Here is a 22,997-nt window from a genome sequence, read left to right as displayed (position 1 = left end):
TCGAGGGAGATTATCAGTGGTCTTGAATGTCTTCCATTTTCTAATTATTGCTCCCACTGTTGATTTCTTCACTCCAAGCTGGTTGGCTATTGCAGATTCAGTCTTCCCAGCCTGGTGCAGGGCTACAATTTTGTTTCTGGTGTCCTTTGACAGCTCTTTGGTCTTCACCATAGTGGAGTTTGGAGTCAGACTGTTTGAGGGTGTGCACAGGTGTCTTTTTATACTGATAACAAGTTTAAACAGGTGCCATTACTACAGGTAATGAGTGGAGGAAAGAGGAGACTCTTAAAGAAGAAGTTACAGGTCTGTGAGAGCCAGAAATTGTTTGTTTCTGACCAAATACTTATTTTCCACCATAATATGCAAATAAAATGATAAAAAAACAGACAATGTGATTTTCTGGATTTTTTTGTCTCAGTTTGTCTCCCATAGTTGAGGTCTACCTATGATGTAAATTACAGACACCGCTCATCTTTTTAAGTGGTGGAACTTGCACTATTGCTGACTGACTAAATACTTTTTTGCCCCACTGTGTATATATATATATATATATATATATATATATATATATATATATAAATAAAACATAACCTTTAATAACATCCTATAAAAGGCTAGTAGCCACAATGCATAAATAGACAACTTAACAGTACTTATAAATTGCAAGTGCTCCAAACCAACTGTGCTCAAGATAAAAGACGTGTATGATCTCACCCAAGTAGACCTTCCTTTATGCCAGTTTTTTAGATGTTCCTTCACATGGAAATAGACAATCTTTTTCACTTAAAAATAGACAAAGGGTAATAGATAAAGAAATATAGGGGGGAGTATTCATCAATTTACAACTCCTTGTCATGTCCCTGCATTGCTGCCGCCCTAACAAGGGCAGTACCCTAGTGTTAACCTGTCAATAAGTTACCCCTAGGGACATGTAGCCTCCCCTAACACTAGGGTATTGTCCTTGTTATTGCGGCAGCAATGCAGGGGCGCGACAAGGAGTTGTAAAACAATGAATGCTCCCCCCTATATTTTGTAGGAACATCTACAAAACTGGCATAAAGGAAGGTCTACTTGGGTGAGATAATACCAGTCTTTTATCTTCTTGAGCACAGTTGGTTTGGAGCACTTGCACTTTATAGGTATTGTTAAGTTGTCAATTTATGTATTGTGGCTATTAGCCTTTTATAGGATATCATTAAAGGTTATGTTTTATATTTGTATTTGGGCCTGCCCTGCTGTATTTGCTACTGTGTACACCATGTAGTGTACAATATTCTGATAGGGACTCAGCACTGCATTATAGGAGCTCAGATAAAGTGTAAGGGCTGCTTCCAGCAACAACCATCACACCTATGAATGCAGTGTTGAATTATTATTAATGTCTCATACTGTCAACAGTATTCCCATACAGTATGTCCGATATTGACTACAACCAAACATGCCACAAGGACACTCTTATGACAGCTTTGGCTTGATATGGAAATCTGCGCTTCTAGTAAAAATTAATTTAGCAATTTAACATACAGTACACATAGCATATATAAAAGGCACATCTTAGATGCAATGTGAACGGTACCTAATTTCAATTCTGAAACATAACTATTTATCTGGATTCTAAGAACTAGAAAGCGGACTAAATAGCAATAATCAGATGCCTAACTATACATTTTATTCACATAGAAGAAGAAATGCCTATTCACGAGCCAGAAGACTCCTATTATTCATATGAGTATGATACAGATCCATATGCCGTTGACAGTGAAGATGGCATGGACTTTGCCGTGGAGCTCACAACAGCTTCTGACTTGGCCGAGGACACAGGCAGAGTGGATACATCATCGATAACAGAATGGTAATGGCAGGTCCATAATAATCCAGTCAACTACTCTACACCTTCAAACCTAGTAATAGTCTTCTTATATAAGCAATATATTTCCATGGAATCTTCTGTAGTACACTTACGGTACATCAAGCTGCATATTCTTTTTTAGGAATATCTAAGACATTGTGCAACTTAGTTTTCTACAACATGCTTAGTTTTCATGTCAACTTTTTTTATTTTTTATTTAGAAACTGAAGTTCTGAAGAGAATCTTGACTGATGGAGGACTGCGTCCTTTTGTAAAATTTGTGGTATCAGGAGTTTCCAGCTGGTTTTAAAACTTGTTTGGTATTCTATATCTTTTTCGCTTAACCAGCTTAGTTTACTTCTTATTTTCCATCTGTTTCTTTTAGGCCACGTTCACACGTTCAGTATTTGGTCAGTATTTTACCTCAGTATGTGTAAGCCAAAGCCAGGAGTGGGTAATAAATGCAGAAGTGGTGATGTGTTTCTACTACACTTTTCCTCTGATTGTTCCATTCCTGGTTTTGGCTTACACTTAGGGTACTGTCACACTCTGCAACTTTCCAACGATCACGACCAGCGATACGACCTGGCCGTGATCGTTGGAAAGTCGTTGTGTGGTCGCTGGGGAGCTGTCACACAGACAGCTCTCCAGCGACCAACGATGCCGAAGGCCCCGGGTAACCAGGGTAAACATCGGGTTACTAAGCGCAGGGCCGCGCTTAGTAACCCGATGTTTACCCTGGTTACCATCGTAAAAGTAAAAAAAAAAAACAGTACATACTCACATTCCGGTGTCCGTTGCCGTCTGCTTCCCGCCCTGACTGAGTGCCGCCGTAAAGTGAAAGCAGATCACAGCGGTGACGTCACCACTGTGCTCTGCTTACTTTCCGGCCGGCAGTCAGTCAGAGCGGGAAGCAGACTGCGAGGGACCCTGACGGACACCGGAATGTGAGTATGTACGGTTTGTTTTTTTTACTTTTACGATGGTAACCAGGGTAAACATCGGGTTACTAAGCGCGGCCCTGCGCTTAGTAACCCGATGTTTACCCTGGTTACAAGCGAACGCATCGTTGGATCGGTGTCACACACACCGATCCAACGATGACAGCGGGAGATCCAGCGACGAAAGAAAGTTCCAAACGATCTGCTATGACGTACGATTCTCAGCAGGGTCCCTGATCGCTGCTGCGTGTCAGACACAGCGATATTGTATGGATATCGCTGGAACGTCACGGATCGTACCGTCGTAGCAACAAAAGTGCCACTGTGAGACAGTACCCTAACACTTGAGGTAAAATACTGACCAAATACTGAACAAGTGAACGTGACCTTAAAGTGTAAAGTTTCCCGATAATTGAGATTTAACAAATGTAGAACATTTTGAAGGTGAGGTGGCCTGAAATTCTCCCCCACCAACAATGAAGAAACCTCCTCTTGCCACTTAAGCAAGGTAAAAGCAGACCTCTGCTGACTCCACTAATGTCATCATATGTTCCCTTCAAATAATATAGCTTTCTGAGCTTCCTGTTTAAGTTGTAACGTGTTCCAGCAAACACATCAGAGCTTCATCGGGAGAACTGTTGGCATGAACTGCAAGAGCAAATTAAGTCACTCGCTGAGACAAGACACTTCTAATCCTGTCTTTAAGCAAACCTGTGTTTTCTTCTTGTCGCAGTCTTGGTTGCTTTTGTATGTTAGTTTAACATCTTTTTTTTTTTATGTACATGAAAACCACCAATGGATTATATGAATCTGTCACAGATCTATAACATCACGATTCCTGGCCTGTCAGGCAGTTTGTGCTTTGCATTTTTATGTGTAATGTTAGCCACAAGATAGAGAAGAATTGGATGGAGGAAGCCTTCTGTGTGTCTTGTTTTATGGATCTATTCCCAGGTTTAGATAAAAAAATAATAGTAAAACTGCTTTACAAAACAATGGGGTTAGCCAGGCCTACGAGCATTTAGGGATACAATAGATTTTATGTGTTAACATTTTCCTACATCATCTAGTTATTCTCTTATTTGACTAAAAATGGAAAAGGTTACTTCTTCTCCAGAACCAACATTATAATGAAATAAGACACAGTTCCTATAAAATCTATCGCCACCCCGTTATCATCTTGTATTGTGTAATAGCGCTAAGTAATTTAAAGAAATTGCCTAGAATTAGGAAATAAAAGTTGAATGGCGGCATTCTTAAAAGTGCGCTGTGTTTATACTTATCCGCATTTTATAGTTCTGGAGATGGCACTTTTCATGTAGTCCCTTTTTTATAAACCCATTTAATCAGATATTTTTGATGTTGGCCAACTAAAGTCTGTTTATGTAAGATAAAAACAGATCTCTACTGGTCATTGCCATGACTATGCTTCAGTCTTTAATGCAGGCTCCATGAGAGGTCTGTGTTTTATTTTCCGCCACAAGTTTTCGTTTCCTGTAGTTTGGGCTTAATTTTCGGAGTTATCTTATTAAAAATTCTAAACCTTTTCCAGGTTACAGTTCCTCTCTTCAGCAGCTTTGACGTCAAGATTTCTTTCTGTTACTACCTGTACTATACGGTCTCTCTTCACAAGCCTTTCATCGCAGGGAACCTGGATGCATTGTTATAAAATGTCATCAATCTAAAGTCTGTTTGTTTATTGGCATCAATATAGTCTAATTAGATCCATTGAGATTCAGTAATATTACAGAATATTTTTACTTATTACAAGAAAAAGGCCAAAGAGTGTGAACACTTTTTATAGCACTGTACATTTTTAATATACATTCCATGTCTAACAATTAATACTGTGGCGCAGATGCACATAGATGCTATTGGTTATTCTTTCTGCTGTAAATACAAAATGATAAAAGTGCCATCTCTCTCTTTCTGCTATGAAAATCACTCCATTCTTTATTTTTCTTCTTGCACCGTTAAAGATCACAACAAACACATGCTAACCCTTCTTGGACTCTGTCCTTAGTCACAGCTCTCATTGACGGACGGTGTGGTGAGCTATTTTACAGAACTTTCTTTCTATATACACATTTGGTTGCAAATAATCACAAATATCCTGCCATTTTGTGTATACTGGAGACATGCAAATCAATGTGTCTCTGTGGCTACATACAATATGTCCCCTCTCCTACATCAGCAGATTAGCAATAAGCACTGCAGGGTTCAGATGAAAGGGTGAATACTAGTGATGAGCAAACGTGCTCAGATAAGGTGTTCTTAGAGTATGTTTGGGTGCTAACCGAGTATCTTCAGCGTGCTCCAATAATATGTTTGAGTCCCCGTGGCTGCATGTCTCGTGGCTGTTAGACAGTTTGTTAGGCAATCCCTGCATGTGTTGCAGCTGTCTAACCGATAGGAGACATGCAGCCGCGGGGACTCGAACATATTATTGGAGCACGCCGAAGACACTTAGTTAGCACACAGTCATTTTGGATAACACCTTATCCGAACACGGTCGCTTATCACTAGTGAATACATCATTGCTAGATCAGAACTCGAATGGTAGAACTATTGCTATTTAAGACTATTTACAAAGGTTCATTTTTCTGCTTTTGATGCATTGTAACACTAAAGAAATAATCCGCATTCACGGGTCCAGCCAGCCTTTAAGGATGCAAGTGGTAGACGGTGCTGTCTTGTACCACAAACCATGCTTGGCCATTTTTAGGTAATACACAGCCGCTGAAAACAATAATGATTCATGTAAAAGAATATAATAGGAATGTTTATTTGGGGTTATTTCTAGTAACTTGTTTTGGTACAATTAACCAATTGTCATTGGTATCACATGTCTGATGTGTTTTGTTTCCGCTAATGTCTTTATACACTGTCCCTCACCTACAAAGGCCAGGTTAACTTACATAAGTCTATTCACACTACCAGTCGGAGTGCTAGTTAGCAATCCTGGCAGAAGCGACAAAAAGATAAGTGCTGTATAAGTGCACTAAATTTCTACCTACAAAACAACAAATGCCGCCTTAGAACTTGCCAAGGCCAATTGTAATTTAATCCAGAAATAGGTTCTGATTCTGTTATAACACAAAACCATGTGCGAGTGTGAACTAGGCCTTAAATACAGTCTTGGGAATTTATTCCTTGAAGATGTAATGCCAGTCTAGGCAAGTGGTGGGAGACGCTTAGTTTCATGAATGACTGCTAAATTTAATATGCCACCCTACTTCCAACAGATAACTTAATGTATAAAATAGTATGTTAAATTATATATAATTTTACTGTCTTACTTAATACATGTATATAAATTAAATGTTAAAAACAGTTTTTATCATTCTTGCCAAAGTGGGTGTATTTGTTTAAGACTTTGAAGATGTTTTAGGGACTAGGCAAGAAAAAGGCATTAACCTTTGGATACTCTTTTATTTTTAAGTATACACTGAACATATATTCTAACCATTTGCTAGTGTCCAGCAGCAATTTTTAGTGTTACTAAGTGACCTGTAAGTAGCGGGTCTGATGCAGAGTGTTAGTGAACGTGCTGCTGACTGACGTGTATAAGCTTGTACTGTTTGTTCATGGTAGATCTGTGTATTAAATGGATTTTATTTTGTATTTGATAAGTGCAGCGTTACTCGGCACCTTCATGCTTACATCTTTTCAGAAATGACAATAAATTGTTTACAAACTCTTTGCTATGTTTCTTCTTTGCTTTTATGTAATCTTCAATTTCATTAAAGAACATAAAATAACCCTTTAAAGCTAGCTGCCGTTAGGAAAGAGGGTGAAAAACCCATGAATCGTCCCTCTGTAAAGGAGATATTTGCATGAAATATCAATTAAATAAATGCACCAAGTCCACTTCTAGATATTAATTGCTCTTTTTTTAATTTTCACTTTCGTATACAATGTAACAAATTTAGCGTTTTCATGCGGTCGCCGCACACGTCAAATCGCCGCATGCGGACACATTCGCTTACAACGCATACCCAATGTTAGGTACGCAGGGAAACACAGGACGCATACAGAAGCAGGCGGAGCTTCAGGGAGGAAGTACGCAGCCATCCGCAGCCCTCCTGAACGCAAATGTGAACCCGGCCTAAGTTAGGGTGATGGCAGTATCACAAGCTGTAACATGTCACGCTGGACGACTATGGTGTTTGCATGTACAACAGTAAAAAGTGCTTGTGATATAGCAAATCGAAATTCTATGGAAAAAAGCAAATGGAAAAGTGGACGTGGTGCCTTTATTTATAGTATTCTAGATTAAGGGAGAGAGATCCTGATTTATGCATTGATGAGATGTTTTCGATTGCTGGAGGGTCAATATTGAATTACAGTATATGTGATATCTACTTGCAGATTATTGGCAGATCCATCTGAATTCAGTGAGTTCAGCTGACAGGCTGATATTTTTGAGGGTCATACACATAAGGCTTTGTTCACACTTATTATGTGCATATGCTCGGCATTTGCTCCAGAAAAGCTACTTCATCAGAACAATTTTTCTCTGTCTCAATTTTTACTTTTTTATGACATTCTAGTAAAAATATTGGAACACAAAAGCAACGTGGCAAGTAGTTTTTAAAGACTGTACTATCATTGATCTCAGAACACTAAGCATATCTGATCGATGAACATTCTGTTCTTGTACTGTTTTCTACAAGAACATATGTTTTATACTAGGAACAGCACTTGGGCTCAGAACGTTCAGCTTAAGCCATTGTGTGATTTTTGGCTACTGTCAAAAAGATTTTCATTTGCAGAGAGAAATGTCATAGTGTGGAATGAGACCGAAATTTGGGGTAACTTGGAGGCAGAGTCTCTTTAGAGGTTTTTACTGAAGTTATTGATATTGCAGATTTTCTCCTAAACTGCTTCCTCACTTTGTCTCGAAATTCTTCAGAAGCATAGTAGTACACAAAAGGATCAACACAACTGTTTAAGGTGCTCAAAGTCAAGCAAACCATATAGATTGCATAAAGATCTCCGTGTCTTTGAAGACAGTGCTCTGAGTAATGGATCAAAAGAACCACATTGCTTGGGGTCAAGAAGATGATGACTATGAACAGCACCAGTGCGCTCAGCTTTACAGCATAGGTGTATTTCTCTCCACTTACTATCAGTTCTCGAATTACAGCAATGTAACTAAATACAATAATTACCAATGGTAAAATAAAGCACAAGACAATGACTGACATGAAATAATAAAATAAATACTCTGCTACTTCTTGCTTTGGAAGAGCATCATGACACAATGTGAGTTCTGTGTTCAGAAGCCGGTAGGATTGTTGCATGGTGGCCAGAGGAATGGTAGATAGCATGGCAATAAGCCAACATGCAGAACATAGACAGATTGCAAATATCCTGCTTCTAAATGTTCTGGAGAAAAAAGGATGCACCACGGCAAGGTAACGATCAACACTGATGCTCATAAGTAACAAGGCTGAGCAATACATGTTCCCATAAAAGAAGCTTGTCACGGCCCTGCACATCAGCTCGCCAAAAATCCAATTGTTCCCCAAATAATAGTAAAATATCTTAAAGGGAAGAACCAGGATAAGCAAGAGGTCTGCCACTGCCAGATTCATAAAGAACACTGTGGATGTCATCTTTTTGACTTTGGTTGCTAAAATCCACAGTGCAAGACCATTGGCTGGAAGACCCACCAGAAATATAGTAGCGTAGACAGAAGGTATGAGCACAACCGTAATGGAACTTTTCAGGTGATCTTTCGATGATGCGGAAATTTGCAAGAATGTGTTATTCAATACTCCTCTGAAGGACCGTAGTTGTTGGCATGATATCGATTCCGATGTATTTGTATCATCAGAAGAAATATTTGTTTCATCAGAATAATCTGGAAGAAAATTGAGACAAACTTAGTTTTCAGAATAACTCTTAAAGTGATATTCTTTGATCTAAGTTTCATCAAGGTTATGTACTATATTGCCATATATTAATTAATGGACAGTACAATGTATAGACGGCCCAAAAGCTAAGACTTGAAGGTGGCATATGATGCATGATGTGATGATGCAATGTCATGTTGTCATATAGTGGCATGTCATCCCACCATAGTTGTGTAGCCTATAACTGGTATAACACATATGATAGCTGTCAGCCGACAACTATATCTTCTAACTGCATCATACACATCTTTCATATGTATTTAGTGAGGAGAGAAAGTTGCTGCCAGGCACCTCTAGTAGTCCCAGGATAAAAAAGGATTGGGCCTTTAATAGAAAAAACAAAGTGCCTATACACCTATGATAGATGTAAACTGATAGCTATGTCTCCTAATTTCCTCATAAACACTTAGCTCGTTCATGTGTTCTCTATGGGGAGAGTGAAGTCAGTCACTGCCAGACACCTGTTTCCGCTTATCTCGCGATCAAAGAAAACTATGGGACTTTTAAATTGAAACTGCTTGATCCTTCTCTCCATTCTGAGATGATCTTTTAGGGGTTAGTGAGAAGCAATGTTGCCAACCGTCCAAAAATTCCAGGACAATCCATAAAAATAAGGCACTTTTTCCACTGTCCAAAAAAAAAAAAATTTAAGGTGTCCATTATTTTTTTCAGGCTGAAAAAAAATGATAGATTATTATGACTGTAAATATAATCATTTTACATTTTACAGTGAATGCAATGGATGTCTTCACAATTATGGGCTGTAGACATGGATCACTGATAATCATAATGATTTATTATGGTTTTCCATAGTGTCCATAATATATTGTCTGCCCGTGATTTTGTTTTGATAAGCTGTCAAGTTGGCAACCCTGGTGAGAAGGCATAGCATGTATAAGGGCCATAAAACCCAATCCTTATCTCCCCCAACAGATGTTGAGAGTCCTAGGCCCCAATAGACATCAGATGGTAGGCTACTTTTCGTGAAAATTTCATATTTGGGAAACTTTAATCTAATGAGTATCGGGGCATTTTCACAACTAACTTTGTAGTCCCATCAATTCATAGCACTAAGATACACAAACATATTTTCCCTCGCCCCATTAAAATGTGTGGAGTTACTAATGCAGGGATTTAAGGCGTAAGGATTTTCCCTGTGGAGAGTGATAAACTAGGCCTGGCATATCAGAGTGAGGAGACTTTTTGCATGCTCCTCTGTGAAATTAAATATGCAAATTAACACTTCAGGGCTGGTACTCTAGTGCCACTTATTAGAAGTAGCAATCCTAAAAGTCAATATACTGTAATGACTTTTAGGATTGCTACTTCGAATAGTTGGCACTAGACTTCTAGTCCTCTTCCTAATGCATAAATGGCCAGTTACTACATACAAACATACAAAAGCTTTTCACTAAATTAGATTATCATCAAAAAGGTCATTTATTTCAGTTCTTCAATACAAAAAGTGAAACTCATATATTATATAGAATCATTACAAACAGTGATCTATTTCAAGTGTTTATTTATGTTCCTGTTGATGATTATGGCTTACAGCCAATGAAAATCCAAAAGTCATTATCTCAGTAAATTAGAATACTTTCTAACACCAACTTGAAAAATGATTTTCAAATCCAAAATGTTGGCCTACTGAAATGTATGTTCAGAAAATGCACTCAGTACTTGGTCGGGGATCCTTTTGCATCACTTACTGCATCAATGTGGCGTGGCATGGAGGAGATCAGCCTGTGGCACTGCTGAGCTGTTATAGAAGCCCAGGTTGCTTTGATAGCAGCCTTCAGCTCATCTGCATTGTGGGGTCTGGTGTCTCTCATCTTCTTCTTGACAATACCCCTTAGTACTCCATAGATTCTCTATGGGGTTAAGGTCAGGTGCGTTTGCTGGCCAATCAAGCACAGTGATTCTGTTGTTTTTAAACCAGGTATTGGTACTTTTGGCAGTGTGGACAGGTGCCAAGTCCTACTGGAGAATGAAATTTCCATCTCCAAAAGGCTTGTAGGCAGAGGGAAGCATGAAGTGCTCTAAAATTTCCTGGTAGATGGCTGCGCTGACTTTAGTCTTGATAAAACACAGTGGACCTACACCAGCAGATGACATGGCTCCCCAAACCATCACTGATTGATTCTCACTAAACCTCAAGCAAATGGAATTGTGTGCCTCTACACTCTTCCTCCAGACTCTGGGACCTTAATTTCCAACTGAATCGCAAAAGTTACTTTAATCTGAAAACAACACCTTGGACCACTGACAAAAGTCCAGTTCTTTTTCTTCTTGGCCCACGTAAGTCACTTCTGGTGTTGTCTATTAATTATGAGTGGCTTGACACAAGGAATGCGACACTTGTAGCCCATGTCCTGGATATGTCTGTGTGTGGTGGCTCTTGAAGCAATGACTCCAGCAGTAGTCCACTCCTTGTGAATCTCCCCCAAATTTTTGAATGGCCTTTTCTTAACAATCCTTTCAAGGCTGCTGTTATCCTGGTTGCTTGTGCACCTTTTTCTACCACACTTTTTCCTTCCACATATCTTTCCATTAATATGATTGGATGCAGCACTCTGTTAACAGCCAACTTCTTTAGCAATGACCTTTTGTGGTTTACCCTCCTTGTGGAGTGTGTCAATGACTGCCTTCTGGACATCTGTCAAGTCAACAGTCTTCCCTATGATTGTGGAGCCTACTGAAACAGACTAAGGGACCTTTTTTAAATGCTTAGGAAGCCATTGCAGGTGTTTTTTGTTAATTATTCTAATTTACTGAGATACTGACTTTTGGATTTTCATTGATTCTAAGCCATAAACAACATTAACAGAAATAAACACTTGAAATAGATCACTCTGTTTGTAATGACTTTATAAAATATATGAGCTTCACTTTTTGTGTTGAAGAACTGAAATAAATTTACTTTTTGATGACGTTCTAATTTAGTGAGAGGCATTTGTATCTTGGGTACTAAAACCAATGAAAAGTTAGGTGGTTTGCTAAAGAGATGTGATGGGGCTGCAGATGGCAAAAAGGTGAAAACTGCACTTGTGGAGGTAATGGGGTATGACAAAGAAAAATGTATTATATGCAGTAGTGTTGTTAAACCAGAGAAAAAGCATATAGATCCCAGGGGCTGATCATATCCAAAGAAGGAAGCACGATTGCTGGCATGGGTTATTTTGTTGTATTGGGGCCATTAGGAGAGATTTGATGCATTATTGTTGGGATAAATTATAATGTGGCTGAAATGGTTGTCACTGTCCTGAAACGGAATGTCATCAGTGATGTCTGTTTTGGGGGCTAGGCTAGTCTGTTCTCCCTGCTTGCTGCATTCTCTCCTTTCCAATGTGCACTGAGTGCAATTGATGAAGGTGCGCAATGTCAGTGCCCATTCAAAGGGATATAGCCTAGTGAGCCGTGAGCGCATGCTGAGCATGTGTCAGAATTGACAACCAGCACATGTTCAGTAGAGCACGGACTAGCCCAAGGCCTGAAACGGATGTCACAGATGACGCTTCTTTTCAGGGTGGTGACAGCAGCTGGTGCAGGGACCACAACGCCAGCTTGCCACATCCAGCTTCAAAATTCCCAGTGCATGCTGGGATACTCAAATGAAATGTCAATGGTAGTAAAAAAGAAAGCAGACGAGAAGTTAGAGTAGAGGGAACGGTAAGGAATTTGTAACTGAGGTACATTAGAAAAGTGATTAAAATGTTGAATTAGATAGACATAGTATGAAAACTTTGGTTTGGGACAAGTCCTTCAACTCATTGGACTACCACGTGACTTCTGAACAAAATCATTATTTCAGGTGAATATCATATAATCTCCAGTAGAAATGAGATATATGCGTGTATTATCTTGAATTGTATCTCACTAGCATCAAGCTCACACGTTATGGCCATGTTCACAACAAGCAATGTTTAGTCAGTTTTTTACCTCAGTGTGTGTAAGCCAAAACCAGGAGTGGGTGATAAAGAAGTGGTGACATGTTTCTATTATACTTTTCCTCTGATTGTTCCTCTCCTGGTTTTGGCTTACAAATACTGATGTAAAATACTGACCAAATACTGAACATGTGACCGTGGCTTATAAATTATATACTAATTTGTGACTGGAATAATACGTGTTACCTGGCCTTTACCACAGAAGAAAAATACATTTCAAAACCTTTTTCAGTCTTTGGCTTAAATTGTCTTTAATTAACTAATATTCTACATCCTTTTTGGATTCAGCAGCACTCATTTATTTCTTGCTTTTTTTTTTTCTTCTGTGGTGTGAATCATAATGGCTGCACCTTTCCATGAATGATCTTGGGTATGTGAACATGTTGCGGATTCCATTGCGGATTTTTCAGTGCGGATTCTACAGAATCCGCAGTTAAAATGACCTGCGTTTTACCTGCGGGTTTTCTGCGGATTTTGTGCAGTTTTTGTGCGGAATTTCGCCTGCGTTTTTACACCTGCGGATTTCTATAAAGGAATAGGTGTAAAACACTGCGGAATCCGAACAAAAAATTGACATGCTGCGGAAAATAAACCGCTTCGATTCCACGCGGAATTTTTCACAGCATGTGCCCTGCGGATTTGGTTTTCCATAGGTTTACATAGTACTGTACAATGCATGAAAACTGCTGCGGATCTGCAGCCAAATCCGCAAAGTGTACACATACCCTTAAGAAGAAGAAGCAGCAGCTGATTCTGTGCCACTGAACTATTTCTATAGTCGTTCCAGCTGTTTGCACACCTCTAACACGTGAGCAGTTTACATACAACCTCTAAGGTCATTTTTTCTGTAAAATTATTTACACTATTGTTCTTTTTTTATAGCAAGCGGACACAGGATTCGGCAGTCACATATAACACCCTCAGCTGTGTCCTAAATGTCGGGCGAAAGTTTGATTATTCTTGAGTTGATAGACCTTACAGGAAGGTACAGAGAATGTTGTTAAGTTAACAAAAAGCACTAGGATACGTCTACATGTCATGTGCTAATAATTCCATTTTACAATATGTGTCGGCTTCTTTGTCTCATCCAACATCACTTCTGTAGCTCCAATTCTGTATGATCTTAGGAGCTATTATTTTCTCTCTTCAGGCGCAAAAGAAAACCTGATTTCACAGTCATGTATAAAATTAGCTAGCAATTTAATGAGCAGAATGATCTTATAGCAAAAATGTTTTTTTCTAGGAATCAAGCCCCATATATCATGTATGAAAACACTGAAAACATGATGACATTAGTGACATATAGTATTCAAAGTCATACATACCATCATACTCTTGTGTGGCTAGAGATCTGACCCACAAAGCTAGGAGCAGCATGGGGATGGAGAATGACCACAAGCAGCTGGAGAAACCCATCTTTTCAAGGAACTCTTAGGAACTAGTGAAGGAATGTTTCTACGCTGACGATTAACCACTTCCTATGTACTTAACTTAAAAAAAGTAGAGGAAACCGCAGTGAACATTGGGGGGTGGTTGGTGGTCCATGCGCAGCAGATGTATAGAACTTCCTATTAGCAAGGAAAGTAAAAAAAAAACAACAGTGAATTATTTGTATTCCGTTTCCTTTATTCTTATGGACCAAATGGTGTTGACCTTTTCTTCTTAGAGTGGTCCTATCACTGTGTTGTTTGCTTCATACCAGTATGGTAAAAAGGATTGGGGTTGCAGCATATTTTATTCCTATTTTTTTTTACATGTTATACATGCAGTTTCGTTTTAGTGCTCTTCAGGTCCGAGAACATGTAAAAAAACAAACAAACGGGAGAATATTGTCACTGACTCCAAAGACATAGCTCCCAACCATCCCAGATTTGGCAGGACTATTCCGATTTGAGGACTCAGTCCTGCGTCCCAACACATCACAGCTTTTCTCCTGGTTTCTATACTCACCTCTCCGATGTCTTCATTGCTCCTCCTCGGGGGCGGGGCTGCTGTCTGCTCCGAGCATAAATTACATTTTATTACTTATATCTTGTTTCCCAGGTCTCCCTGAGACTCAAAACTTGTAGCATCTACATGTTTGCAGGCTGCAGCTCTACCACTGAGCTGCAGCCCACTGTGATGCAGCTAGCAGAATTTGCAGGCAATGCATCTAAAAGCAGCTTATACAAATCCATAGAGATGCATTACGTATGTAACAATGTATTTTTATGGTCCCTGTACGCTGAGGTGAAGAACAAGATTTTTTGGTCCTATGAAAGCAGTAAAAATTAAAAGGAATTACAAAAGCATCATTTTTTTATCTGTGAGTCTCCCTAGGTCTTGAACCCACAACCTTTAAAACATTTCAGACAGGCACATTAAGCTGCTGAGCCACATGGGAGAAAATTGTGTACTTAATCTGTACTGCAGGCTCTGACTACAGGCAGATTATACTGATAAAAATACACTGTGTTTTTCTCTATTAAAACCATAAAAATGTAATAAAACTGTAATGCTGAGGCCGTATTCACAGAAGTTTATAACGCTGAACCGTGAAAATAAAAAAATCACATTTTTCCCACAAAAATGTTATTTTAGCCCCAAATTTTGCATTTTCATAAGGGTAACAGGAGAATATGCACCAAACAATTTGTAAATATAGAAAAACTGACTGAACAGCCATCTAGTCTGAACTGGTGCATAACCAAAAAGTCTTACATAGCAAATAGATAATGGCTGCACTCAAGTTTATTGTGCTAAAGCAAGGAAATGTGCAATACATGAAATGCGAACAGCATAATGGCTTGTGAAATTTATGAAAAAACACATGAGATTTTTAGCACAAAATTTGGCCAAATATTGTGAGCCCATTCACCAAACGTCAAGGTAATCTCAGATCGAATGGGTAACTAACCTGTCTGCCTAGTGTGAACACTTACCTATGGCTAATAAAATGGTAAAGCCTGTATTTATAGAGGAGGTTAGAACCAACTGTGTTTGGATGTAGTTAAAATCACAGCATGGTGAAGGGCGGGGCGTTCAAGTCAGAAAAAGCAATACATAGTAAATATAGAAAAACTGACTGAACAGCCATCTAGTCTGAACTGGTGCATAACCAAAAAGTCTTACATAGCAAATAGATAATGGCTGCACTCAAGTTTATTGTGCTAAAGCAAGGAAATGTGCAATACATGTATGTATTGCTTTTTCTGACTTGAACGCCCCGCCCTTCACCATGCTGTGATTTTAACTACATCCAAACACAGTTGGTTCTAACCTCCTCTATAAATACAGGCTTTACCATTTTATTAGCCATAGGTAAGTGTTCACACTAGGCAGACAGGTTAGTTACCCATTCGATCTGAGATTACCTTGACGTTTGGTGAATGGGCTCACAATATTTGGCCAAATTTTGTGCTAAAAATCTCATGTGTTTTTTCATAAATTTCACAAGCCATTATGCTGTTCACATTTCATGTATTGCACATTTCCTTGCTTTAGCACAATAAACTTGAGTGCAGCCATTATCTATTTGCTACCAAACAATTTGTAATGCAATTTCTCCTGAGCATGCCGATACCCCATATGTGGGGGAATACTACTTTTGAGGCACAGTGGAAAGCTCAGAAGGGAAGAAGCGCCATATTGGAGTTCAGATTTTGCTGTAATAGTTTGAGGGTGCCATGTCACATTGGCAGAGCCCCTGAGGTGCCAGAACAACAGAAACCCCCTATATGCGAACTCATTTTACAAACTACACTCCCCAATGAATTCATGTAGTGGTGCAGTGATCATATTGACACATGTGCCTCACAGAATTTTATACCACACAGCGGTGAAGAATTAATAAATTACATTTTTACCACTAAAATGTTATTTTAGCCTCAAGTTTTTAATTTTTGTAAGGGCCAATAGGAATTTTTTTTTACAACAAACTGAGGTCCATTTTTTCCTGAGTGCGCCAATAGCCTACATGTAATCAGGAAATATTTTTCAGGCACAGTGTAAAGGTCAGAAGGGAAGGAGCACCAGATTTTACTGCTATGGTTTGTGGGTCCATACACTGGGAGAGCCCCTGAGGTGCCAGAACAGTAGACCCCCCTCCCCATAAGTGACCCCATTTTACAAACTACACCACTCAACGGATTCATCATTCATCTAGGGGGGCAGTGATCATTTTGACACCATGGGTGAGTCACAGAATTTTATACCTTTGGACTGTGAAGAAAAAATAATTGCATTTTTGACATAAAAAGTTTTGTTTTAGCCTCAGATTTTATATTTTCACACAAGAAGTAGGTAAAAATGGCACCATCATTTGTCCCACAATTTCTACTGAAATACCCTATATGTGGCTGTACAGTACTATTTAGCCATACAGAGAGACTCGGGAGGACGGAGCGCCATTTGCCTCCTGGAGCGCCGATTTTCCTAGAATAGTTTGTGAACTCTATATACAGAACCTCTAATTGCGAGAAGAGCAGAATCCCCCCTCATTCGACTCTATTTTGGAAATGATACTTCTTTGGGAATTTATCTACAGGTGTAGTGAAGATTTTGACTCCGTGGGTGTTTTCCAGAAACAAGGTCGGGTTGTTGCAGACACAGTGATACCAAATATTTGTCCTTTTATTGATTATATTTTTTTCTTCATAAAAATATTTATTTATGGGTAAAATATATGTAGATATTTTCAATTACTTTTTTATAGATTTTTTTACAAAATTTTTAAAAACTCTTTTTTTTTAAACTTTTTTCAAACTGTTTTAGGCCGGTTTCACACGTCAGTGGCTCCGGTACGTGAGGTGACAGTTTCCTCACGTACCGGAGCCACTGACACACGTAGACACATTGAAATCAATGCATCTGTGCAGATGTCATTGATTTTTTGCGGACCGTGTCTCCGTGTGTCAAACAACAGAGACATGTCAGTGTTCGTGGGAGCGCACGGATTACACGGACCCATTAAAGTCACGTTGTCCGTGTGCAGTCCGTGTGCCGTGCAGGAGACAGCGCTACAGTAAGCACTGTCCCCCCAAATGGTGCTGAAGCCGCTATTCATATCTTCTCTGCAGCAGCATTTGCTGTAGAGAAGATATGAATAATCCTTTTTTTGTTTGTTTCTCGTGTTTAACATAAAGATCCCTGTCCCCACCCCCCTCTCACCCCCTGTGCTCCCGCCCGCTGTTATTAAAATACTCACCCGCCTCCCTCGCAGTGTCCTGTCCTGGCCGCAGCTTCTCCTGTATGCGGTCACGTGGGGCCACCCATTACAAAAATGAATATGCGGCTCCACCCCTATGGGAGGTGGAGCCGCATATTCCTGACTGTTTCGTGACCGCTCAGTAGAAGCTGCGGCCAGGACAGGAAGCAGCGCCAGCGAGGGAGGCGGGTGAGTATTTAATAACAGCGGGCGGGCGCACAGGGGGTGGGGACAGGGATTTTTATGTTAAACACCGGCACAGGACGTGTGGGACAGGCCTTACTTTGTCCCCCTATAGGACTTTCATTTTTTGCAGGCTGATTGCTTGTATAGCATGGGGATGCAGCAGCATCTCTATGCTATGCAAACTGTCAGCTCTGCACTGACATATAAAGTTTCTGATCATGCTCTGCACATGATCAAGCAACTTTCCTAGCTCTGGTGACCCGCATGTCTTCATAACAACTCCGATCCAAGGGCAGAGGGACTGTCATCCCTCTACCGGCTCCTGAAATGCTGTGCTCGAGCTCGATCACAGCATTTAGGTGGTGAAAGTGCCAGGAGCGGAGCAGGACCTCTCCTGCACTTAGTGCCGGGTGTCAGCTGTCAGAATCAGCTGACACACGGTGGCGATCGCAGCCCGTGTGTGCGCAAAATAGCCGGGATATAGCCATACGTCCCATGTCAATAAGAACCAGGTCACAGGGATGTATGGATACGTCTAAGGTGGGAAAGGGGTTAATAGTACAGAAAAGCTTTGATTTTGCACTTAAAACTGGAATGGTGTTTTTTCATAAGAAGCCTATAGAGAAAAAAATGCACCTAAACCGCAGAGTTCAGTAGTGTCTTCAGACCACAGAGGGCGAAAATTTCATGGAATCACATCCACTTTGCTTCAAAATTTAGACTCTGCTCACATGTAGCGTAAATGCGGAGTATTTTCTACTGCTTTTACCGCACAATAATTCTGCTGTTTAACTGTCTAAGCAAAGTGGATGTGATTTCATGAAAACCACGCCTCTGTTAGGATTCAACAAACAGTATTTTACAATATTTAGAAGTTAGTATTTATCTATATGCTTGTCTCTCCACCTGTTGTCTGCTAAAAATGTCAGAAACAGATTCAACGAGGTTGGTATGAGGGCCCAACATCCACAAGAGGGTGCGTTTAGAGTGATAGGCATTTGCCAGAGAACACAGTTTGGCATGTTTGACATTGGTGCCTCTTGCTCTTCATGGATGAGAGACAGTTCACACTGAGCTCATATGACAGACATGACAGAGTCTGGTGACGCCATGGAGAACGTTCTGCTGCCTGCAACATCCTCCAGCATGACCGTTTTGCAAGTGGGTCAGTAATGGTGTGACGAGGCATTTCTTTGTGCTAGCCAGAGGTAGCCTGACTGCCATTAAAGGGAACCTGTCACCCCCCTCAGGCGTTTATAACTAAAAGAGCCAGCTTGTGCAGCACAAATGCTGCATTCTGACAAGGTGACTCTTTTAGTTATGATGCCTGCACACGCTGAAATAATCACTTATAAAATGGGCCCCCTCATACCCTGAATCCACCAGGGAGGCGAGTCTTGCCTTCCTAATCAGATGCAGCACAACCGTCAGTCGGGCGGCACTCCGGGCCTGTGCGCACCGGGTGCCGCCTCCTCTTGCTTCATTATCGTCCCCGGCACCTGCGCATTAAGTTTTTTTTTTCGGGCGTGCGCAGTTGCGCTGCCCTTTGTACTTACAGCGCAGGCGCCGGGGATGATAATGAAGCAAGAGGAGGCGGCGCCCGGCGCGCACAGGCCCGTGACGGCTGTGCTGCATCTGATTAGGAAGGCAAGACCCGCCTCCCTGGCGATTTCAGGGTAAGAGGGGGCCCATTTTATAAGTGATTATTTCAGCGTGTGCAGGCATCATAACTAAAAGAGTCACCTTGTCAGAATGCATTTGTGCTGCACAATGTGGCTCTTTTAGTTACAAACACCTGAGGGGGGTTACAGGTTCCCTTTAAGTAGTGGGATGAAATCCTCAGACCCATTGTGAGACTATCTGCAGGAGCACTGGCCCTGGGTTCCTTCTGATGCATGACTATGCTAGGCCTTATGAGGCTGAAGTGTGTCAGTAGTTCCTGCATGATGAAGGCATTGATGCTATGGACTGTCCTGCCCATTCCCTAGACCTGAATCCAATCGAGCACATTTGAGATATCATGTTTTATTCCATCCACCAACGAATGTCCAGGAGTTGACTGATGCTTTAATCTAGGTCTGGGAGGAGATCCCTGAAGAGAACATCCGCTGTATCATCAGGAGCATGCCCAGGCGTTGTAGGGAGGTCATACATACACGTGGAGGCCACACCCACTACTGAGCATCATTTCCCTGTCTTGACGCAATTCCATTGAAGTTGGATCAGCCTGTGATTTGATTTTCCACTTTGATTTTGAGTATCCTCCATGGGATATTAATTTTGATTTACATTGATTATTTTTATGTTTTATTGTTCTCAATGTATTTCACTATGTAATGAATAAAGATTTGCAACTGGAATATTTCAGTGATATCTAGGATGTTGTATTTTACTGTCCCTTTTATTTTTTTGAGAAATGAATAAGGTATCTTTTATGTGTATCGTAACCCCTATACTGTATATACCAATCTTTTTCATTTTCCTTCTATCCCTTTAATTTTCCTTAATAAACCACATTTTTATTTCTCCCTTCTCATCCTTAACCCTTTCCACTCTTTATTTTGCTTATATTTTTCATCCCTTTAAATTTCTCTTTTTTGCGCTGTGCGCTCAAGGACACTGATGAACTGTGTGATTTTGGTGCTTTTTTAATTCTGTCTTGTCTTCTATGTGGAGCCTAAAAAAAAACATGTAAAAAGCTGCAGTTGCTTTTCTGCACTATAAAAAACACATTAAGGGTAAGTTCACACAGGGCGTTTTTGCTGTGTTTTTTTGCTGCGTTTTTTGTATGCTAATTTGCAACTGCTTTTTACAGTACCAGCAAAGCCTATGAGATTTCAGAAATCTCATGCACACACCTTGGTTTTTTGTGTCATCAGTATTTTGTGCTTTGCAGCGTTTTTTTTTACATAGGGCATGTCACTTCTTTCAGCGTTTTCACCCATTGACTTGAATGGATGGTGAAAAAACGCTGCAAATACGCAAGGTTGACTCTTCTTGCAGCGTATTTGCTGTAGAAAAGTCAAGGAGAGTCGGATGTGACGTCACACTCGGCTCTGCTTCATTTAGATGGCAGGCTGCATGATGCGTCCATACAGCCTGTCATCCAGCAGAGCGAACCCGATCCCCATTCACTTGAATGGGGGGTCCGACATTACAGTGTTTCACACGCCGTCATATGCAGGACAGCGCGGCAAACACCGCTTCTGATCGGCGGGGAAATCATCCTCGCCAGTCAGAGAGCCATCTTCTGACAGCGAGGAGCGCTCAGCTTTGATCGGAGGTGTAAACTTCACCTCCGATCACTGGTGTCAGCTGATGGGACTACTACTCCCATCATCTGTCACATACACCCGCTATTTACAGTGACAGCAGGAGCGGTGGATGGGAGTTTTCATCTACCGCTCCTGCGCTTTAAATAAATGAAAAAAATAAGCAGCGTGGGTACCCCCTAATTTTGATAACCAGCCAGAGAAAACTCACAGCTGGGGGCTGCAACCCCCAGCTGTCAGCCTCAGCAAGGCTGGTTATCAAAAATAGAGGGGTCCTTATGCTTTTTTTTTTTTTTAATTATTTAAATAATAAATAATGGTCCCCCCCATTTTTGACAACCAGCCTTGCTAAAGCTCACAGCTGGGGGCTGGTATTCTCAGGCTGGTAAGGGGCCATTGATATAGCCCCCCCAGCCTTAAAATAGCAGCCCGCAGCTGCCCAACTCTGGCGCTTTGCCCGGCTCTTCCCACTTGCCCTGTAGAGGGGTTAATGTCACCTTGCTATTGTAAGGTGACATTAATCCGGCTTAGTAATGGAGAGGCGTCAATAAGACACCTAACCATTACTAATCCTATAGCAGTTAAAGGGTTAAATAAACACACACACATGCAGAAAAGTCTTTTAATGAAATAAAACACCACACAGTTTTGACCATCTTTTATTGTTCTGTCTTTCCAAAGCGAAGCCCTCGATCTTCTGTAATAAAAATAAAATAAAAAAGCAAACTTATATACTTCCTGATCCGTCGCGGTCCAATATAACGAGTGTCCCACGCAGTATCTGGGGGAGATAAAGCTTACAGCCAGGAGCGATGCTAAGGCGACCGCTCCTGGCTGTAAGCTAATGAATGAGACACAGCGGGCGCAGGCTCAGTAACTAGGGGTGACGTCACTCAGCCTGCGCTCCCTCACAGCCTGACCTGAGGTAACCTCTGCACCGTGGGAAAATGCCAGGGAAGAGGTTACCGCAGGTAATGTATCTATACTATTTATTCTATTCTATCAATCTATCTATCTACAGGAAGTTGTTTTTTTTCTCTGTGTGCACTCAACTTATTGGCATGCACAAAGAGAAAAAAAGCACCAAAAACGCGGCAAAAAACACACCTAAACCTGCATTTTTGGCACAGCTTCTTTCCTGCCAAGATGATCAGGTACTGCTGCAGAAAAAAAACTAAGCAAAAACGCCCTGTGTGAACTTACCCTTTACATCTGCACCAAAAAGGCATCAAATAAGGAGAAAACAAAATGTTATTTGTGTAGTTTGGTGTGGACCCCAGCAGAAAACAAAAAAACACAGTATATCTGCAACGTGTGAACACAGCCTTATAGACACAAAAAAGCCGGATGTGATATAGTGAAGCTACATAAAGATGAGAAAGTTCTGGCGCTTCCGACTGTGAATGAGGGGACAAAAAGTAATCCACATTTCACAACTAGAGATGAGCAGGACACGCAGATGACGTTGCACCAGCCCTGGCTGATCAAAAGCCGCACCGGGCACACCGAATGGTAAGAGATTTGCGGCCTCCCACCCAGCTGCCAGGGACCACTGACCTGGACCATAGACCCAGGAATCCATCCGTTCAGCTCTCGTCCTAACTGCTCCCAATACCACGGACAGTCCTGCATTTGGGTCTACGGCCTGTAGTTTCAGGTGTCTGCTGAATTTCCCTCACTGCCACCGCCCCTCTGA

General features: G+C 40.8%; 2 protein-coding genes across 3 annotated transcripts in view; one reads left to right on the top strand and one right to left on the bottom strand.

The window, feature by feature from the left end:
* The window catches only part of CPAMD8 (C3 and PZP like alpha-2-macroglobulin domain containing 8), a 500,517-nt gene extending 495,737 nt beyond the window's left edge, over positions 1-4,780 (top strand). Inside the window, exons 42-43 of one of the 2 annotated variants that reach the window (XM_077253153.1) lie at positions 1,684-1,852; positions 2,071-4,780. In XM_077253153.1, coding sequence (XP_077109268.1) covers positions 1,684-1,852; position 2,071 — 170 coding nt within the window. In that variant the 3' untranslated portion in view covers positions 2,072-4,780. Of the gene's footprint in view, positions 1-1,680; positions 1,853-2,070 lie in introns of both variants that reach the window. The other variant, XM_077253145.1, reaches the window with a different exon arrangement.
* A 1,705-nt stretch (positions 4,781-6,485) lies between these two features.
* F2RL3 (F2R like thrombin or trypsin receptor 3) lies at positions 6,486-14,114 on the bottom strand. The gene is made up of 2 exons (XM_077253167.1): positions 13,984-14,114; positions 6,486-8,659 (listed from the first exon to the last, which is right to left on the bottom strand). The coding sequence occupies exons 1-2, from the start codon at positions 14,072-14,074 to the stop codon at positions 7,575-7,577; spliced, it is 1,176 nt and encodes a 391-aa protein (XP_077109282.1). The 5' UTR covers positions 14,075-14,114; the 3' UTR covers positions 6,486-7,574.
* Positions 14,115-22,997: the final 8,883 nt, after the last annotated feature.

This window comes from Ranitomeya variabilis, chromosome 1 (genome assembly GCF_051348905.1).
Source record: "Ranitomeya variabilis isolate aRanVar5 chromosome 1, aRanVar5.hap1, whole genome shotgun sequence".
Taxonomy (NCBI): Eukaryota; Metazoa; Chordata; class Amphibia; order Anura; family Dendrobatidae; genus Ranitomeya; species Ranitomeya variabilis.
This window is presented reverse-complemented; position numbering and strand designations above follow the sequence as displayed.